Source organism: Capra hircus, unplaced genomic scaffold (genome assembly GCF_001704415.2).
Source record: "Capra hircus breed San Clemente unplaced genomic scaffold, ASM170441v1, whole genome shotgun sequence".
Taxonomy (NCBI): domain Eukaryota; kingdom Metazoa; phylum Chordata; class Mammalia; order Artiodactyla; family Bovidae; genus Capra; species Capra hircus.
Genome location: NW_017189687.1, coordinates 1 through 18,689, shown reverse-complemented (window position 1 = coordinate 18,689; position 18,689 = coordinate 1). Strand labels below are relative to the sequence as shown.

Sequence of the window (18,689 nt, the reverse complement as noted above, 5' to 3'; positions counted from 1 at the left end):
TTTTTCAGGCTGATCCCCTGGAGCACAGGGTCTCGCTGTGTTCACTTTTCTGCCTGGGCTTCTAAGACCCACACGAGAGGGAGCCCAAGGCGGGGCATCCTCCACTATTCAAGCGGGCACCTGTGGCCTACGTGAACAGTGTAAGCCCCTTGTCTTGGGACTTTATTGGCTTTCTGTGTAAACCAAGGAATATCGGCCTCTTTCTATTTTCTTAACTGCAACATTCTTTCTTTATCTCTCTATCTTTAAATAAATCCTTATCTCTCTCTATATCTCTAAATAAATAAATAAATCTCAGTCGCCAACACCGTCCACGCTTCAGATACCCTGGATCCAACCGGGGCTGGTCCCCGGTACCTCTCCACCCCAGGAGGGGCTGCAGGGAGCTGGGCAGGCCTCCCAGGAAGTTGGATCACCGAAGGGTCCAGGTTCAGTGGACGCCTGAGTGGCAGCGTCAGAGCTCAGATTTTGACCCCAGTGAGAGCTCAGTTTAGGGCCAAGAGCAGAGCTCAAATTGTGATCAAGGAGTGGAGTTTAATAACGGTCTTCAGGGCATCAGGGCCAAGGTCTTCACTCTCTGAGCTGCGGCTGTTAGTCATCTGTCTCAGTCAGCCAGGGCCACCATAACAGAATGCCACAGGCTGGGTGACAGAAACAAGGCAATCTACTGCTCTGTGATCAGCGCTCCTTGCAGGCAGGTGCGAGTTGGGCCTCTTCCTGGTCTGCAGGCGGCCCCCTTGCCCTGTATCCTCAGGTGGTAGAGAAGGACGGGTGCCCAACCTCCTGACCTATGCAGCGAACCATCACATCGGGGCTTAGTGCTTCAGCGTATGAATTTGGGGAGGACACCGTCCAGCCCCTGGCCCCTCAAAATTCACATCCTTCTCACATGCACAGTGCACTCACATCATCCCAACAGCCTCAGAAGCCCTAACTCATTACAGCACCAACACGGACGCCTAGAGCCCAAAATCTCCCCTGATCTCTCATCGCATGTGGCTGAGGCCGGGTAGGATTCATCCTGGCAGATTCCTCTCCAGCTGTGAATCTGTGAAGCCAGACGAGTTAATACAGCAGTGGGATAGACTGAGAACAGACATTCCCACTGCAAAGGGGGAAACCGGAAGGAAGGATGGTGGGTTCCAACCCCAGCAAAGCTGGTCCTGCCTGGTGTCAGCCGACGACTCTGCTGTGACTGCAGGCGTCGGGCAGCGCTCTCAACCTGCGCCCCTGGACACCAGGAGACCCCCAGTAGGGCAACCGAGAAGGTCTCCAGGCCCTGCCAAAGGTCCCCTGGGCTGCAGAAATAACGCTGCCATCTGAGAACCACTGCCTCACAATGACCACTTCATATCAAATCACACCAACAAACACAGAGGCAACAGTCAATGTTTGAAGAATGAGTTTTCCAGGCTGGTGCTAGGTGCTGGGTGCCTTGAATACAAAGACAGATAAGAAGGTCCCAGCCCAAGGTCCCCCAGCCCTGGTGAACTGGAGTGAGGGTGGGGTGCACACAGGTGGCCCCAATGGAAACAGCAAAGGCACAAGCATTTTGCTTTCCATGTGAGGCGGTTGAGCCTGGGGAGGGGGGCGGTGATTGCTTGAGGGGGGCGATGGCCTGGGGATTGGCGGGGGCGGGGGGGGGGCGCGGGGTTCAGAAAGTTCCACGGGGGCAGCCTGGGCAAGGAAGGTGTGCCATGCTGGTGCCACACTCACCTCTGCTCAAGGTCAGGTTCCTCCCCGTCTCTGGTCCCCAGGCTCTTTTGGACAGAGCCCAGCCTGTGGGAGCCGGGGGCTGGAGGGTGGGGGAGACCCAGGGGTGCTGAGCCACGGGATTCAGGCCACCCCTGTCATCCGGGGCTGTCCCCTACTGAGGCACCCTCCTGTCCCTCAGCCTCCCTACAGCCCAGGGAGTGCCCCCAGTGCTCACCCTCCAGCAGTGTCCTTTCCACCTGTGACATGCCCTGGCCCTTTTCCAGGGTAAATCAAACAGGGGAGTAGGATCTGCTCCCTGAGGCCATCTGGGGGCCAGGAAGATCTGAGGAAACGAAAGGCACTCTCTTCCGCAGGGAGGGGCTTGTTGCCCCCAGACTCATGCCGAGGCCAGTAGGCACTTGGTGCAGCCTGGGCCGTCAGCCCCTGCCGACACTCCAAGGGGTCCTGGGAAGACTGCTCACAAAGGTCAGGTGAAAGGACAGCAGGGATCCCTCCTGGCCCCCAGGTCAACAGCAGTTGGGAGCCACCGTTGCCACCCCCCACCGCTGGGTTCGGAGGAATGCAGGAAGAGCCACGTTAGGGAAATTAAAATGGAAGAAGTCTTGTTCAGGCTTCAGAAGCAGGAGATCAGACCTCTGACCTGCTTCTGCCTTGCCTGTCACTGCCTGGACTCTGTGCCTGCCTGCACGCGCAGTCAGGTGACACTTTAGATCAGAAAGGGGCTTGGAATTCTTGAGTCCCTGAAGGGGTTGGTCTGGCCAACCTCCCGGGTCTAACTCACAACGTGAAGCAATCAGTTGAGAGGTTGTAACTCACAACGTGAAGCAATCAGCATTGTAAAACTTTTTAAAAACAGAGCTGCATTCTTCTTGATGATGGTATCAGTTTGCAGCCTGGGCTTATAAGCAGGAGCCCCCAAAACTGCAATCTGAAGTCTCATCTGTGGGGTGGATGCACTGCTGGGGACCCTTTCCCAATTAGGACTCCAGATTGCTGGAGGGTCTTCCCAGAGCCTTTTAAGTCTGGATAAGTAGTTGGCCCAAGCTGGTGATGTTTAATAAGTATTTACTTCTGTTATATATCTTTCTTTGCTTTTCTTTTAATGACTGTATATTAAAATTAAGTCAAATAGTCCTCTGTTAAATATTGAAATTGTTTATTTGTGTGTAACAAGTGGTTTCTTTTGTTAACAAATCCGTCAAACCTAAACAATTTTCGGCAATACAGGTGGGTTCCCAGAGGCTGGCCGGAGGCGTTGATGGGAGAAGGGTGGGAAAGGGACACAGTCACTGCCACCATGGCCCTGGCGTCCCGGTGTGGCTGAAGAGCTGGCCTGCTGATGAACCTCCCACCCCCCTCAGGTCTTGACGGTGGAAGCCTTTCTAGGCTCCTTATGGAACTGCCCTCTCTGCGAGGCTGGAGAAGCTGCCTGCCGGCCTCCTCCTGGGGTGGCTGAGAAATGGGCCCCCATTCCCCAGCAGGCTCTGCCTTCCGGAAACAGAGAGAAGGCCAGGGAGGGTGCAGCCTGGCAGGCACTGCGGATCTGCCCCGCCCTGGGGCCTGGACCATCGGTGTTGACTGTGGGCAGCTGACCCTGCCCTGCCAGCAGAGCGCTTAAAGCCGCCCAGGCTCTGCTCACCTGAACCCGCCACCATGAAGGCTCTCCTCCTCCCCCTGCTCGCTGCTAACTTGGCCTTGCAGCCGGGTGAGGCTTGGGTGGGCCCTGGGGCAGAGCTGGGGGAGCAGGCCCTGGGGGTGGGAGGATGAGGGAGGCAAGAGGGGCCCAGAGGGAAGAGGTGGCTGGGAGGAGGCAAGCAGAAGAAGGGGCTCGAGGCGCCGGTGGAGCCTGCGTGCAGGCGGGCTGCTGGCGGCCTGTTGGCCCTTCGCTGTGTGGACCTCAGCTTCGACCTGTCCTGCCCGAGGAGATGAATCACCAGGAGCTGGAGCCTCGCCCCAGGGACAGAGCCGGCCCGGCCAGGGATGCACCCACCACTCATCGTTCTGGGGACGAGGCCACTGAGAGGCACCTTGCCCGGTGATGCAGGCCATTTGGGAAGGGTCCTGTCCACCCTGCCCTCCCCTGCCTGGTGCCCCTCCCTCTCAGGAATGTGGCATTGTGACAGGGCCTTAGGGAGGCTGGGCAGGGCGCCCCCATGTGCGGGGCCCCTAGTCTGTGGCTCTTGTGCACGGGACGGTGCCCCCTGCTCCATGCAGGAGAGGAGTAAACGAGGTTCCTGTCCCCCGGCACTGCAGAGAGGGGCAGCCCATCACCCCACCCCTCATTCCCCCACAGGCACCGCCCTCCAGTGTTACTCCTGCGAGGACCAGGGCAACAATGAGGGCTGCCAGCGTGTGCAGAACCAGGGCTGGGCCGAGCGCGTCGGTGAGTGGCCGATGTCCCCCTGGCCTCTCTGCGTCCTGCCCTGCTCCCCCTCCTGCGCCCTCCCCCGGACTCCCCGCCCCCCGCGCCGTCCCCCAGAGGCCCCCCCTGCCCCGAGCCCTCCGCCAGGACGTCCCGCCCCCAGCGCCGTCCCCGGACGCCCCCTTCCCCCTCCTGCAGTCCCTGGACGCCCCAGCCACTCGCCGCCCCGCGCCCTCCCCCGGACGCCCTGCCCCCGGCGCCGTTCCCCAGACTCCTGCAGGCGCTCCAAGGGCCGGGGATTGGGTCTCCGCACTGGACTGTTCATCCTTCTGACCACCCGCCCACCGGCCCCCTTGTTCTCCCATCCCGGCACAGATATGGGCACTCCGTTTCCCATCCATCCACCCCCGCCCTACCCCTTACGGATGGGACAGAGGACCCATCCGTCTGTCCCCTCACCCATAACCCGTCCCTTTCACCGCTCGCCCTCTGCGCACCCGTTGGCCCTCGTCCCTCCACCCTACATCCACTCATTCACTGAGCATCTCCAGTGCCGGCAGAGGGTCTGGATGCCCGGGCATGTGGACATGGATGAGACCAGGCCCCCGCCCTCACAGGGCTTGGGGTCGTCTGGGGGTCGACCCAAGCTCTGGAGTTTCAGGCAAGAGTCAGGACAGGAGGCAGGCCGCAGGAGCTGGGGCAGGGCAGGTTGAGTGCCCAAGGCCCAGCCCTGCCCAGCATCTCCATCGCTCCTTCCCCCACAGAAGCCATCGGTCTCCTGACAGTCATCAGCAAAGGCTGCAGCTCGCACTGTGTGGAGGACTCGGGGAATTCCTTCCGGAGCAAGAAAATGTCGCATGCTGCTCCCCCGACCTGTGCAACGCCAGCAGGGCCCAGGCCCTGCGGCTGGCCGGCGTCACCTGGGCGCTGCTCGGTGCTCCTGGCCGTCTGCTGCCCTGGGGCCGGGCCCAGCTGTAGGATCCAGGAGGACCCTGCTGTCCCCTGTGCCAGGCAGCAGTGTCCAGGGCCCAGGCCAGGCCTGACACACCTGGCCCCGTCACAGACCCTCTGAGACCCTCACTCAGGTCAGGCGACGCGCCCTGCCCTTCCCAGCTCTCCGTGGCTCCCTTGAGGACTCCTGCCCAGCTCCCACCGCCCAGCATGCTGGGCTTCATGATGTGAGACAGCCGGCAGATAGCCCACCAGACCCCTGCTCAATATTCCGACCCACCCTTAACCCTTGCTCAAGCACGTCTTCCTCCAGGAAGCCTTCCCTGCCTGCCCCTGCACGAGCTGAGCCAGATTCTATCTGCAGTGTCCTCCACACCCAGCATGGAGCAGGCTCTCAGAAGGGCCCTGCAAAGGCTGAGAGGAAGTGTTCCGAGTAGGCCTGGAGTCAGCAGTGTGAGGTCCTGAGAGCCCCAAGAGAGGAAGCTCGGAGGGGCGGGCTTGTTCATGGGGGTCGGGGCGGGGGCAGCAATGCCATACACACAGTAGGCCCTTAACAAAGGCCTGTGGGCTTGGCGGCAGAAAGCCTCTGTCCTTGCTTGCCCCCAGGCGGAGGTCAGGGTCAGGGTCAGGGTCTGGGCCTGTGTGGGTGTAAACATGGAAACGTGGAGCATGTTTAGAGCTCACAGAAAGAAACCAAGCCAAGGACGAGGATCCCAAGCGCTGGTGCCCGGAAGGCCTCTGCAGGACCCAAGGTCCCCAGGGAAGGACTGCGGCGCTGAGAGCAGCCACGTCCACTGAGCAGGGCTCCGGGCCTGGTGCCCACATGCCAGCCCCTCCCCATGGGGGGGTGCTCCGCCCTGGGCCGAGGCTCAGGAGGGGAGGTGCTCCGGGCCCCCACGCCCCACTCTGGACTCCACGGGCGAGCCTGAGAGGGGAGAGGCAGCTGGCCCCCGGAGGTGGGAGCCCTGGCTGCGCCCTCCATGCCCTATGACCCAGGTCCTGGCCCACCTCCTGCCGTCCCTGAGGTCTTGCAGCCATAAGCCTCCACAAGAGCTCTGCTCCCGGCCCAGCTCCCTGGGCAGAGATCTCCCCTCCTGCAGGATGGAGCGCTGACAGGCCGCCCCTCCAAGGGTGCAGACAACATGGGGCCACCTGCAGGGGCAGCCCCCCCAGTCCCCATACAGAGCTACGGGACAAAGAGGAAGTGCAAACCCCTGTCCCCAAGCTCCGGGACAACACCTGCCCCCATCTCACCCTCATGGTGTTGCTTCTTGTGCAGAACAAGGTGCGTTCTGCAAGCTGACACACCTGGTCACACTCTCTAAGGGAAACCACTTTTGTTTCTAACCTCTGTCTCTCCTTGGTAAGGAACAGAAACCATGTGGTGGCCGAAGCGGTCCTCCAGATGGACCGGCGTGTTTGTTTCTAAGATGACCCTTGTATCTTCCACGGGGGAGATGCTATCCGATCCGCTCGCAGCTCCAGTAGCCGGTGATGACCCAGCAGACCTGACAGAGCCCTTGCCACACGCCAGGCTCTTCGCTGCCACCTCCGGCACAATCATTCATTCATTCCTCCCCACTTAGAGGTAGGGCTGTGCAGAGGAGGAACCCGAAGCAAGGAGGTGAGGCAGCTTGCCCAAGATCACGCAGTCAGCTGGTCAGAACTGGCAAGGCTGCACATTCAAACTCGAGTAGATACAGACTCAGAGAGGTGAAGGAGCTGACCTGAGGCCACACAGCTGGCTCCTGCCCACCCCAAACCAAGCCCCGCAGTGGGCATCTCCTGCTCTGGCCCCAGCTCCCAGCCACACTCAGCCCCAGGCCGTCCTCCTCCAAGGACTCTGGCTGCACTGGACCAGCGGTCTGGCCCTTCCAGGGCTCAGGTTGGTGGGCTCCCCCCGGGCTGATGACTGGTCTGACTCCCTGGGGATACCCCCACCCTCCCCACTTGACTCCAGCTGCTCAGGGAGGCAGGCTGGATAGCAGGGAGTGTGGGTCTCCAGGGGGTGCTCTGCAGTCCTAGGGTACCTCCGGGGCCCTTCCCGAGTCAGGAGAGATGCCCAGTGCTTCCCCACGCCTGGTGGGCATCTCTCCTGACTCAGGAAGGGCCCCGGGGGTACCCCCGGACTGCAGAGCACCCCCTAGAGACCCCATCATCTGGCCCACATAGGCTATGGGGGTGGGGCAGCCCCCAGGTGAGTCACCGCCTCGCTGCTGAATGCTCAGGGACTGTCCCCGCCCCCAGCCTGAGCCTGGGCACACAACACCCAGAAAAGAATTGCAGCCCCAGGAGTAATCTGGTCAGTCCCCCCAGAGTCTCCCGGGCTCCACCCCTGCGCTTTGACAGACCTGCTCTCTGCCAGAGCGACCACCCCGTTTTTATAGAACTGAATTTCAGCTCCACAGTGGACTGGCCATCCACTGTGGACAAACAGGTCTGCACCCTGGTTCTGTCCGGCCAGCAGGCTACCTCTTCACGGCAATGTGGTGGTGACCAAGGCGTGCACGGATCCATGCAAGCCCTAAACCGGGACTGGCTAGGCCAAACGGGCCCGCAGAGCTGCTGCCGCTGGATCCGGGACCTCTGCATGGAACTGCTAGGGTCTGGACCCCGGGGCGGGGTCCAGGTGGGGCCGGGGTCCAGGGGCTGCCTGCTGGTTCCGACTACAGGCACTGCTGCTTTTGTTCCCTTGGGCGGCGTCTTGAGCTCATGCTTCTCTTCACTTGGAGGCTCGAACCTAGGAGGTGGCCAGTGGCGCTTAGTATGTGGGCCTGCCCCTGGTGGCGACGCCCGGTGCTACCCAGATAGGAGAGTCCTTAGGAACCAAGGGGACCCAGAAGTACCCCTCTGTCCGTCTGCCCTGCTTGGTTCTGCAGGCTCGGAGGCTCCAGGGCCAAGGGAAGGGATCGAGGCCCCGCGCCCAGGACTCCTTCCAGCCCTCCGCAAAGTGCCAGAGACCTATCACAACATGCGTGTGTCCACTGGGTGGGACAGAAGCAGCTGGATTGGTGGGGGCGTGGAGAAGGCACTGGTCCTTATAGCATTCACATTTTGAGCACCTTCAGTGCACCGGGCATCCCGCTGGCCTTGGGGTTTGGCAGTCAACGAGACAGATCAGCCCTGGCCACCTGGCCACAGGATCCAGCGGGGAGAGAGCACCCCCTACTTAAGCATTGCATCAGTGTAAAAGTAAGTACTCTGGGGATCTAGCCCAGTTTGGGGTTCCAGAAAGGGGCAGATGGAAGGGAGGGTGCCCTGTAGAGTGCATCTGTATGCACCCGCATGTCGTGTGTGCATGTGTATGTACGTGTGCACATGTGCATGTATGTGTGCATGTATGTGTGCACCCGTGTCGTGTGCATGTCTGTGCATGTGTATGTGCACTCGTGTGTGGACATCCGTGTGCCCACGTGTGTGGATGTGTGGATACATATGTGCACACATGTGTACGTGTGGTGTGCACATGTGTGTGCACGTGTGTATGCACGTGTGTGTGCTGGGTGACGTGCACAGCAGAAGCTCAGAAGGACTCAGGATGGGGGGCTGTGAGGAGGGCAGGGCTGCTGGAGCCTCGCCCACCAAGCTGCACTGTGGTCTCCAGAACTAGCTCTCTAGCTACGAGGTCCTCTCCTGGGGGGATGGGACAAGGCGGGTGACAAGGCGGCTGCATTCTGAGGGGTGGCCAAGGGGGCCTCGAAGGGCATGGCATTCCATTGGCCCTGAGAAGCTAGCCCACCCCTGGACAGATGGCTCGGAGCCCAGCCAGGGCAGGGACAGCATTACAGGGACACGTGTGAGCATGTGTGGGAAGGGTCTTCTTACTGCCAGGGTTTCCTAGGGCGGGTGGACCTGCCCTGACAGGAAATGAGCCCCCTGTTCCTGGAAGTATCCAAGCAGATCCAGGGACCCAGGACAACACTGGCCCTACTCTGCCCAGCCGCTGGTCCCAGAAGCAAAACCAGAAAAGCAAACCACTCATCCTCTGCCCAACACTGACCCTGGCGAGGAGGCCGCCTAGCACCCAGCTCTGCGGACCGCGGCTGCCCCAGGAGCTCCTTCTTCCCGGCCTGCAAGAACCCTGCAGCCCAAGCCCGCTGGGTGTGGACTGGACGGAGAGGCAGCTTCCTCAGTCCAGCCGCTGCCAGATGCCTTCTCAGAGGCACTGGACCGCAGCAATCACTCGGCAAACCCACCCTCGCAGGACTCTAATACTGACCTGAGCAGGCAGCCTCGGGGGTCACTGGCAGGTGCGGTCGTTGGAGAGGCCTGGAGGCTGGTCAGGCGAGGTGGCCTGCCTTCTCTGGGCCTTCGCGCAAAGCCCCGCAGAGAAAAGGGACAGGACATCGACTCAGTGCAGCAGCGTGTCAGGCCAGGCGTCCAGGTGCCTAAGTCGAGTTACCTTGAATCCACTGCTGAGTCATTTCAGTTACTAACTCCTCCCTCTCCACCCTGGATGTTCTTTGACTCCCGTTTCTTAAAAGAGCAAAGGGTGGGAATGCTTGGAAATGAGGTTGCGGTTGTCAGGATCTTTGGGGGCAGGGGTGAGTGCAGCGGGGTTAATGAAGTCACAGGCTGAGACTTAACAGGTGTACTGGGGCCAGACAGACACTCCTTGAATCCGCCCGCACATGGGGCTGTCGTCCTGCGAAAGCGGGGAGCCCCTGGAGGTTCGGGAGCAGAGGAGAATCGGTTTCCAGTCGTCTCCAAGTAACGCTGCTGGGGACTGGACTATTTTCCATTTCTCCCGCAAAATTTCACAGCCTAGGCCAGGGAAGTGTTGGAGGCTCTCCCAAATTAGAGGTGGAATCTCCGGGGTCAGTCCGAGTCTTCAAGCGCCAGGGAAGGCGCGAGGGGCTCGCGCTCCCAGAGGGGCCAGGGGGCGACGCTGCGGGAGACCCGGGGGCGCTCCTGCGTCCGTAGCGCCGGGAGTGACCGCCAGGTGCCGCTGCGACCCCTGGGCTCGCCGACCTATGCCCCGCCCTCCGAGGAGAAAGCGAAAGCCGCTAGCGCCGCGGCGTGGGACGAACCACTGAGAGCGTGGAGAGGGGCGCCGCGGCGAGAGGCGGTACTTCGGCCCGCGGCGACAGGCGCGTCGCCCCCTCAGCCGGCCTCGCGAGATGGTTCGTTCCGCCCGAGCAATTCAAGGGTTCCCAGGCGGGCCGGCAGAGCAGTGGAATCAGGGCCGCCGGCTGCAACGCTGCGCGCGGAACCAGCACCCGCGCTGACTGCTCTCCCGCGCCCGGCGCCCGCTGCCACGATGCTGGAGCTGCTCGTAGCGCTGCTGGCCCTGGCCCTCGCCTACTTCGCGTTGCTGGACGGCTGGTACCTCGTGCGCGTGCCGTGCGCCGTGCTGCGCGCGCGCCTCCTGCAGCCGCGCGTCCGCGACCTCCTGGCTGAGCAGAGCTATGCGGGCCGCGTGCTGCCTTCGGACTTGGACCTGCTGCTGCACATGAACAACGCGCGCTACCTGCGCGAGGCCGACGTGGCACGCATTGCGCACCTGGCCCGCTGTGGTGTGCTCGAGGGGCTGCGCGCTCTCGGGGCGCGCGCCGTGCTGGCCGCTTCCTGCGCGCGCTACCGCCGCTCGCTGCGTCTGTTCGAGCCGTTCGAGGTGCGCACGCGCCTTCTGGGCTGGGACGACCGCGCCTTTTACATGGAGGCTCGCTTCATCAGCCTGCGCGACGGCTTCGTGTGCGCGCTCCTGCGCTCCCGCCAGCATGTGCTGGGCACCTCGCCAGAGCGAGTCGTTCAGCACCTGTGCAAGCGCAGGGTGAGCATCCCCCGTCCCCCGCACGTCTCCCCTGGCCCCTGAGGACCCCTGGCCTCCTGGCCCCACACTGCCGCTTCCCCTCTGCGGGGTGCTCTCGTCCCGCCGGGTACCGCTCCCGCCCTTCCCTTTGGTCCCAGGCCAGGGCCTTCTTCACTGATGCCTTTCTTCGTGGGACCCCTCAGGGTTCCCTGATCACCTCTTTGTAGTAGGACTCAGCATGCCCACCTCCCGCTGCTTCTTAGGAACCTAGCTCCTCAGGGCTCCCTGCCTCACCCTCCACATTTTCCAGAATAGGGAAGACCCCTCTCAGTCCAAGTGTGGCCGAGAGTGCTGAGCCCGTCTCACGGGTCCTCGGTTCTGAACGAAGGATGGCGTTGGGGTGGGGGTGCTGTCGGTGACAGGAGATTGGTGGGCTTTCTCAAGGTCCTGAGACCCCCTTCACCCAGATTAGAGCTGAGGGGCTGGATCACCATCCCCGGGGTTCGGGTGAGAATTGAGCTTTCTAGAGCTGCAGGTCCTGCGCCTTTTCCAGTTGGAGAAAGGAGGGCCGCAGCACCTGCCTGGGGCTCAAGGCCCCTCCCCAGGGCCTGCTATTCCCGGCACAGTTGGGCCTGCCGCTGCGGCATGGCAAAGGGGCCCTGGGGACGTTGCTGCGGTGCTGGTTGCCAGGGCAGGCTCCTGCTGCAGACAGGTGCCTAATGCTTGGGCACCTGCATGCCAAAGCCAGGACCTGCTGAACCCCTTGGTGCCCTCAGGCAGGGCGCTGCCCTCTCTGGCCCTGGACAGGCACAGAAGAGGGAGACAGCCTCACCTTGGTCATGGTGAGGCCATGCCTTTCCATTTTATCAGAGGTGGGGAAACAGGCTCAGAGAGGCAATGCAAACTGCCTGAGGCTACATAGCAGGCCAGAGGGCCAGCCTGCTGCTTTTCTCTCTTTGAGTCAGGGACATCCCCAGAGAGCCTGGATCCCACCCACCTCACACCCACAGAGATGCTGTGCGTGTCCCTTCATTGTCAGGAGACCGGGAGGGGAGAGCCATCGAGGCTTCAAATCCGTGGACTCAGCTGTGACCAAAGTGTGGAGGAGAGGGAGCCAAGGCCACTTTCCTGCAGGGGAGGGTGCCATGAGGTCAGGTGTGGGCTGAAGGGTGATGCCCATGTGAGGTGAAGCGCCCCTCACCCGGCCTGGCAGGGGCGCCCCGTGGACATCCGGTCCCAGATGGGGCGGAGGGCCCTGGGTCCAGTGTCAGGCTTAGCGTGGGGCAGGCTGAGCCCAGTGCCCAGGATCTGCCTGCTGAAATGCTGGCACGGGGTGGCCTGGCCTCGTGGGAAGGGCTGGGCTGCAGGCGAGTCTGGATCTGGTCTCAACCCCCCCTTCTGCAGGTGGAGCCCCCGGAGCTGCCAGCTGACCTGCAGCACTGGATCGCCTACAATGAGGCCAGCAGCCAGCTGATTCGGGCCGAGAGTGGGCTCCACGACGTTCTCAAGGAGCAGTGACTGCCACGGCCTGCCTGCCCTGCCCACCAGCCTTAACCTGGAGGCAGCATGGGCCGGCTGGACTGGGCCCTGTTTGAAGTGGAGTGGCCTTGCGACCCGCCCAGCCCCCTCACATGCTCACGGCCCTCCCCCGTCCCCATTATTGGTGCCCCTCCGTACCCCATCCCACGCCGAGCACGGGGTGGGGGTGACGCAGGCACCCAGCCAGCTCTGCCCTCGGGGTGATAACAGTGGGCAAACTGGGGCCCAGGGCCCTTGGTATGCAGGCAGCAGGGGGTCAGGTGGGTCGCCTTATAGGTGAAGCCAGGCTTCCGTGCTCTGAGTGGGCAGGGTGCCTGAAGCAGGGAACGGGCTGGGGTTGCCCTGAGCGCCAGAGCTTGGAGTCTGAGGCTGGCCACTGGGTGTGAGGCCAGAGCAGTCCTGGGTGTAAGGCCGGGGGCAGGGCAGGGAGCTGGCCAAGGCCTGGGCCCTGATGTGGGCCCCGAGGAGCTGGAAGGATCAGAGCAGCATTTCAAGGCAGATCCCTCTGCTGCACGTGAGGGCAGGGCAGAGTGTGGCCGGCTAGGGGCCAGGCAGACCGGCCCAGGGTGCTCGGGAGAGAGGCCTGGTCACCGGGCGCTAGGGTGGTGGCAGGGCCTGCAGCAGGGGCTTCGGGCCTTGGAGACTATGGTGGGCCCAGCGCAGGTCAGATGTGCAGCGACTCCAGTGGAGGTGGTGAGCTGTCATAGCTGGGGGTGGGGGTAGGGGTTCCTAGTCGGAACCTGCTGCTGAGGAGGGATTGGGGAGAGGTGTGGGGTCCTGCCTGGGTGCCCTCACCCGTCTGCACCCCTTGGTGCCCATAGGACCGTGCTTTGTGACCCTGGCTGGGGTCCTGCCCTCTCTGGGTCTATAGTGCCTCTGCCCTCCCGCTGGGGCTGTCCTTGCCTGACTTGACGTCCTGCCCGGCTGTTGATTTGTTTGTTTCTTCCTGCACTGAGAGCTGCTTCCCACAGTGGGCTGGAGCCGCACAGGGTTTTCCTGGCCTTGCTCGAGCAGCTCTGTCCTGGTGTCACCAGCCTGCTGAGGTGCCCGCTGGGGCCTGCCCGCTCTCCTGCCTAGCAGCTAGGACAAGGGCAGCCTGGGGAGAAGCAGGTACTGGCTCAGGGCCTCGGAGAGTGTGAAGGCAGTGCAGGTGGGCCTCGTCCCTGGCTGGGGACAGAGTCAGAGCTTTGGGGGTAGGTTCTGCCCTGGGCAGGGTGCCTGCTCACGTGTGCCCCTGCAGCGGCCCCCGGGGCAGCTCAGAGGGGCCCAGGACTGCTCCCTGGCCAACCCGTCCACCCCTCGCCAGTGGGGCCAGGAGCATGGCCACAGCCCTCTTCCTCCCCTGCCCCCACAGCATTGTCTGCCTCAGCCACTGGGAACACCACAGTTTCTGTTTTATTTAAGGAAAGCCCAAGAGTAAAGGGCCTTCAATGTGAGCGTGCTGGAGAGTTTTCATTTCTGAAGCCCTTTCTGACATGGGGTGGGGGTCGCTGTCGGGATTGTTGGATGAGCTTGGGGTCCACGCTGGCAGGACCTGTGCCTGTTCCACAGATCACAGGGTCGCGGCCAGAAAGGAGCTGCCCCAAGCCCCTTAGAGACTGGCCCTCTCCTTCTCTGTGGTTGTCCACAGAGGCTTGGGAAGTCCCACCCCAGACTCTGGGTCTGGGCCCCCAGGCTCCTGGGCTCATTGGGCAAGGTGAGGGCTGGCAGGTGGGGCAGAGGTCAGTGGGCTTTAGTGGGTGGGGTGGGGGGCAGGGTGAGCAGAGGGACCGTTGTGCAGGCCCTCCCAGGAGGGCAGGGATGGTACCCCTGGGACAGAAGGCAGGTGAGGGGGGTGGTGTCCGTGCTCTGACCACCTTCCCCAGGAGGGGCCAGCACTGGGGCTTGGGAGAGAAGGGCCCTTGGAAGTGGCTGGGTGTGCAGCAGGCATTCAGCAATGGGGCGGTGGGGCTGGAGAGGCTTGGAGTAGGGTGGAGCTGTGCTGCCAGGGAGGTTGGCTGGAGCCGCAGCCCTTTTCACCTTCCGCCTTCCCCGAGGGCCCTGCCAGGTGGGGCCTCGTGCCTGTCCTGAGCCAGTGGCCACGTGAGGGTCAGGTGGGCCCCCCTCCCAGACGGTCTGTTTCTCTTCATGTGACATGTTTGCACAGGTCCTGTAGGGAGGGGCGGTGGGGTTTGGGGGATCGTGGCAGGTGACTGAGCTGACTGTTGCCAGACAGGACAAGTTCCTGGTGGGGCCACAGACAGGAAATGGTGCACTTAGCCAGTGGCCCCTAGTGACTGGCTGGGCGCATGTGGGATGAGTGGCTGGGGAGGTGGAATGGAGGTGCCTAGGCATGGTCTGCCTCACTTGGTACAGTAGGGGGTGTTCAGGATGGTCATTGGCATCTAGGCTGCATGTGGCTGCCCCAGGGGCATGGGGACTTCTGTGTCCACTTCAGGGAGACGCAGCCCAGGTGGGCTGGGGGTAGGGGAGGCTCTGGGTCCGCACTTGGAAGACAGGCCCACAGCAGAGGGGAGAAGGGTACCTGTTGACTAAGGGGCCTGGCTTCAGGACTGGGCTGTTGGAAGTGTATCTGCAACCTAGTTCTCGCAAGACCCACTGATCCCATGCGTTGGCTGCTTCTACTGAGAAGTTCAAGTGACAGGCAGCCTGCATGTGGCCTGGGCACTGGTTCTCCCTAGACCGCGCTCCCCCTCCTGCACGCCAGTGGGCGCAGGACCGCCCACCCCAGGCCCCCGCCCCCTGTGGTCTGTGCAGCATCTGGCTCCCCAGGTGACCACGCCCCCCACCCCGCCACCTGCCTGTGGGACGTCCGGGGAGCAGAGCTCCTGGAGGCAGTGGTGGCGTTCCTCGTCATCTCTCATGATGGAAGAGGGGCCCTTCTTTCTCTGGCCAGTGAGCGGGGAGGGGGCAGAGCATTGAGTATCTCCCCACTGCAGGTCTTGTGACCCACCCACTTCCATGTAATGGGAGGTGAGGGTGTGCGATCAGCACCCACTTGCGTCAAGGCCCCACATGCCCACAGACAGTGTGGGCAGCTGCCGTCCACCCTGCTGCCACCCACTGGCCACTCTTGTGGCCCCGAGCCATGGCCTCCCCAGCTCCCAAAGGGGCGCAGACCAGCGGGCGTGCCTAGGGCCAGGGCAGGGGCTTGGCGGGCCCCCGTGCACTCAGGCCACCCCGCATGGCTCCTGGTGGAGGTGCAGGCAGGGAGGCCCCGCGACCCTGGCGCCAGGCGAGGAGTCCGAGGGGCGCACGCCCTCTGCTGGCCACGTGGAGGCCCCACAGGTGCCTGCCCCCACCGACCCGCCTTCCCTGGGAGTGGTCAGCTGCCACGCCTCTCCCAGCTGCACACCTGCTCTGCACCCCTGAAGCGCCCAGAGATTGCCCCCCTGTTGCTCTGCTGGTGAGGCTGAAGGGGGCAGTGACATGGCTTCACTGTGCCCCAAGGTGAGTGGTGGCTCTGGCCTCCAAGTGCAGGGTCACATCAGGGACGGTCTGGAAGTCTGGCTGTGATGCAGAATGTAGAGAATCTCCTGTCCAGAGGCCCGACAGCAAGGTGACACTGACAGGCGGGGGTCAGTCCAGCTCCTGCTTCCCACTCCCTGCAGCGGGGCTTGAGCAAGGGACCGCCAGGGGCGCCAGGGACAGCTGGCAGGGTTTCCTGGGGCCAAAGGATCCTGGGCTCCAGGGGGGTGGTCAGCCCCCAAGGGCACTCTGCAGCCCATCCTTGAGCAGACAGGCTAGACCATGGGGGGCCCCTGAGCCAGCCCCGGCATTCTGGGGCAAGCTGGCACAGCCTTCATGTTTTGTACACACACTCCCCTCTAATCTCAGCTGTCCCCGAGGCCCAGGGTGTAGTAGGCCTGTTGTCGCAGGAGGTGACTGGGGCCTGGGGAGTCGTGTGGGTTCCCGCAGACCCAGGTACACACCACCCCACACCCTTTGGAAGACCCAGCCTGGGGGGCCAGGTCATCTCCACACACCCTCTTCCCCAGGTCCCCTCTTGCTGCCGCAGCAGACCTGGGCCCCGCAGACTCACCCACCCACGGATAACACTGGATTCCAGCCTGTTTCCTCCCCATCCTGGGGAGAGGGGGATGCCTCCAGAACCCCAGGAAATATTCTGGAAGCAGGGTCAGATTTTCCTTGGGCTGAGCAACGAGTCCTGGTCAGACTGCCGGAAGGCATTTGTCCCCTGAAGCCTCTGCCTGCCTGTCTGTGAAGCGGCTCAGAACGGCCGTGGTGGGCACAAGGCTCGCATGCCGGAACGCGCCTGGTCCCACCCAGCTCCCTGAAGGCGGCCCCATGGGCTCTCTCTGTCGAGAAGGAAGAGATGGTCTCCAGCCTCGGTCTATTTATGTATTCCACAGGTTTAGGGGAGGAGGGCAGAGTGCACCCCAAAACGATTCTCCCCCAGGGTCCCACCAGTAGCCTGGTGCCCACTGAGGTTGGGCCGTGGGCTTGTGCCAACAGAGTGGCCAGCTGGCAGCGTTGGGTGCCTCAGGGAAGGAGGTGGCTGAGGACCACGGCCCCCAGGGGGGCCAGGGCCCCGGCACTGAGCCTGGCAATGCCCACGGAGTTGCAGAGGTCATGGAAGCAGCAGAAGATGGGGTGGGCAGCCCCGATGCTGTCTGGGTCGGTGGCCTCGCAAGAGCTGGCACAGGTGCTGGTCACCACAGGGCTCTCATTGAAGGGGAACTCTGGAGGGAGGGCAGGTGTCAGAGCACAGTCACCCCATCACGGCCTTGGCCGTCCCAGTCTGTGCCCTTCACCTTGCGCTTCCTGCCTCCTCCCAGGACACCCTAACTGACCGATGGCCGGGAAGTCACCCAGGTGCCTGCTGGGGTCCGCAGTGTGGCCCTGAAGTGGGAGCTGGGAGCCCCAGGCCCCCGCCTCACCTGCCTCCATCGTCATCAGCGTGGTCTTGCAGGCTATTTCGTCCGGCTTGCAGTAGGTAATGTTCTTGCACAGAGGAAGGGCTGTGGGCTGCTCACAGGTGATGCAACTTAAGGCCTCACCTAGGGGAGGAGCGGAGGCAGACCCTCATCCCCCAGCCCTGAGACCCACCCTGGGGGGTCACAGGAAGGGCAGGAGAAGAGGCCAGGGGTGGTTCGGCCCTGCTCCACCTGGAGCGTGTGTCGGGTCCCTCCCTGGGGGACGGCCTTGCCCCGCTGAGCCCCTTCAGGCCCACCCTCCCGGCTTAGACGTGATCCCTGCACTGCGCTCCCCCCACCCGAGCCACGGTCTCCCTGCTTGGAGAGCAGGCCATGACCCCTGCCCCAGGTGGAGCCGGGCTCAGGACCAGAGGGTCAGGGCGACCAGCCCAGTCAGTGACCCCCTCCCCACCGCGGAGCTAGGCTGGGCAAAGACCAGCGCCAGGCCCCCTGCCGGCCAGCCACACTGCCCCTCTCACCCAGGCTCACAGCCGAGGCTGCGGCGAGCAGCAGGGCCAGCAGGGCCCTGGGGACGGCCATCCCTCGAGTTAAGCCGAGCGGCTGCGGTCTCCGCCGGCCGCCTGTGGGGATTTATACCCAGCCCTTGGGTCCCCACTCTGGGTGGCGGCAGGAGCCGCCAGTGAGTCAGCAGGGTGGAAGCTGGGCAAGCAGCTGGCGGAGGACGCGTAAGTGCCGGCCCTCGGGGCGGGAGCCCTGGGTGCTGGAGCTGGCCAGGCCGACCCCTCCCCTGGCCACCACACGGGAGCCGCGGGCCCCTTTCCACTGCTGAGTGTGGTGCCCTGGGCCCACATCCCCGATGGTGCCCTCATCACCGCCAACCTCTTCCTCACAAATGGCCTTTAGACCAAGCCTGAGCTTCCTGTTCCCGGCCCCAGACAGCAGGGCTCCTGGACCTGCCGCGCGGCCCACCTCCCACTGCACACTGCCCCATGTCCTCCCCTGTGCTCTGCCGCCCGTGGACCCTGCCGCCCGTCTCCCCTGTGCCAGAGGCCTGGGTCCCGTCTGCTGTCCCAGCCTCTGACTTCTCTGTCCTCTGAGGGCGCAGTGGGTGGGTGGGTGGATGTGTGGATGGACGGGCGGATGGATGATGGATGGTTGAAAAGACAGATGGCAGGGTGATGCTTGAGCGAGTGGCTAGGTGGAGGGAGGAATGGAGGATGGACGATGCATGGGTGGTGGGTGCACTGGCTGGAAAGGGAGGGGGCACGTTCCGACACTTGAGCCTCATGCCCACTTATTCTTCCACCGCTTATGAGAAGGACGGGGTGGAATGGTAAGGGTATGTGTGGTTGGCTGTGTTTTTCAGTGCGGTGCGGCACTCTGCCACATGGAGCAGGGAGTTACACCCAGTCTCAGGGCAGTAACGGTGGCATAGTACACAACACCTGATCACTGACTTCTTTACTTTAAA

General features: G+C 63.1%; 3 protein-coding genes across 3 annotated transcripts; 2 read left to right on the top strand and 1 right to left on the bottom strand.

The window, feature by feature from the left end:
• The first annotated feature begins 2,851 nt into the window (after positions 1-2,851).
• Positions 2,852-5,074, top strand: PSCA (prostate stem cell antigen). The gene is given in 3 exon segments (XM_018044679.1): positions 2,852-4,099; positions 4,843-4,902; positions 4,905-5,074. Coding segments are annotated over 3 exon segments (615 nt in total). The 5' UTR covers positions 2,852-3,696; the 3' UTR covers positions 5,057-5,074.
• A 3,314-nt stretch (positions 5,075-8,388) lies between these two features.
• THEM6 (thioesterase superfamily member 6) lies at positions 8,389-13,756 on the top strand. Its single transcript, XM_013969077.2, has 2 exons — positions 8,389-10,802; positions 12,186-13,756. Exons 1-2 carry the CDS (start codon positions 10,290-10,292, stop codon positions 12,297-12,299), a joined length of 627 nt encoding a protein of 208 aa, XP_013824531.1. The 5' UTR covers positions 8,389-10,289; the 3' UTR covers positions 12,300-13,756.
• Positions 13,757-16,662: 2,906 nt separating this feature from the next.
• Positions 16,663-17,895, bottom strand: SLURP1 (secreted LY6/PLAUR domain containing 1). Its single transcript, XM_018044678.1, has 3 exons — positions 17,737-17,895; positions 17,222-17,341; positions 16,663-17,023 (listed from the first exon to the last, which is right to left on the bottom strand). The coding sequence occupies exons 1-3, from the start codon at positions 17,795-17,797 to the stop codon at positions 16,824-16,826; spliced, it is 381 nt and encodes a 126-aa protein (XP_017900167.1). The 5' UTR covers positions 17,798-17,895; the 3' UTR covers positions 16,663-16,823.
• Between the last annotated feature and the right edge of the window lie 794 nt (positions 17,896-18,689).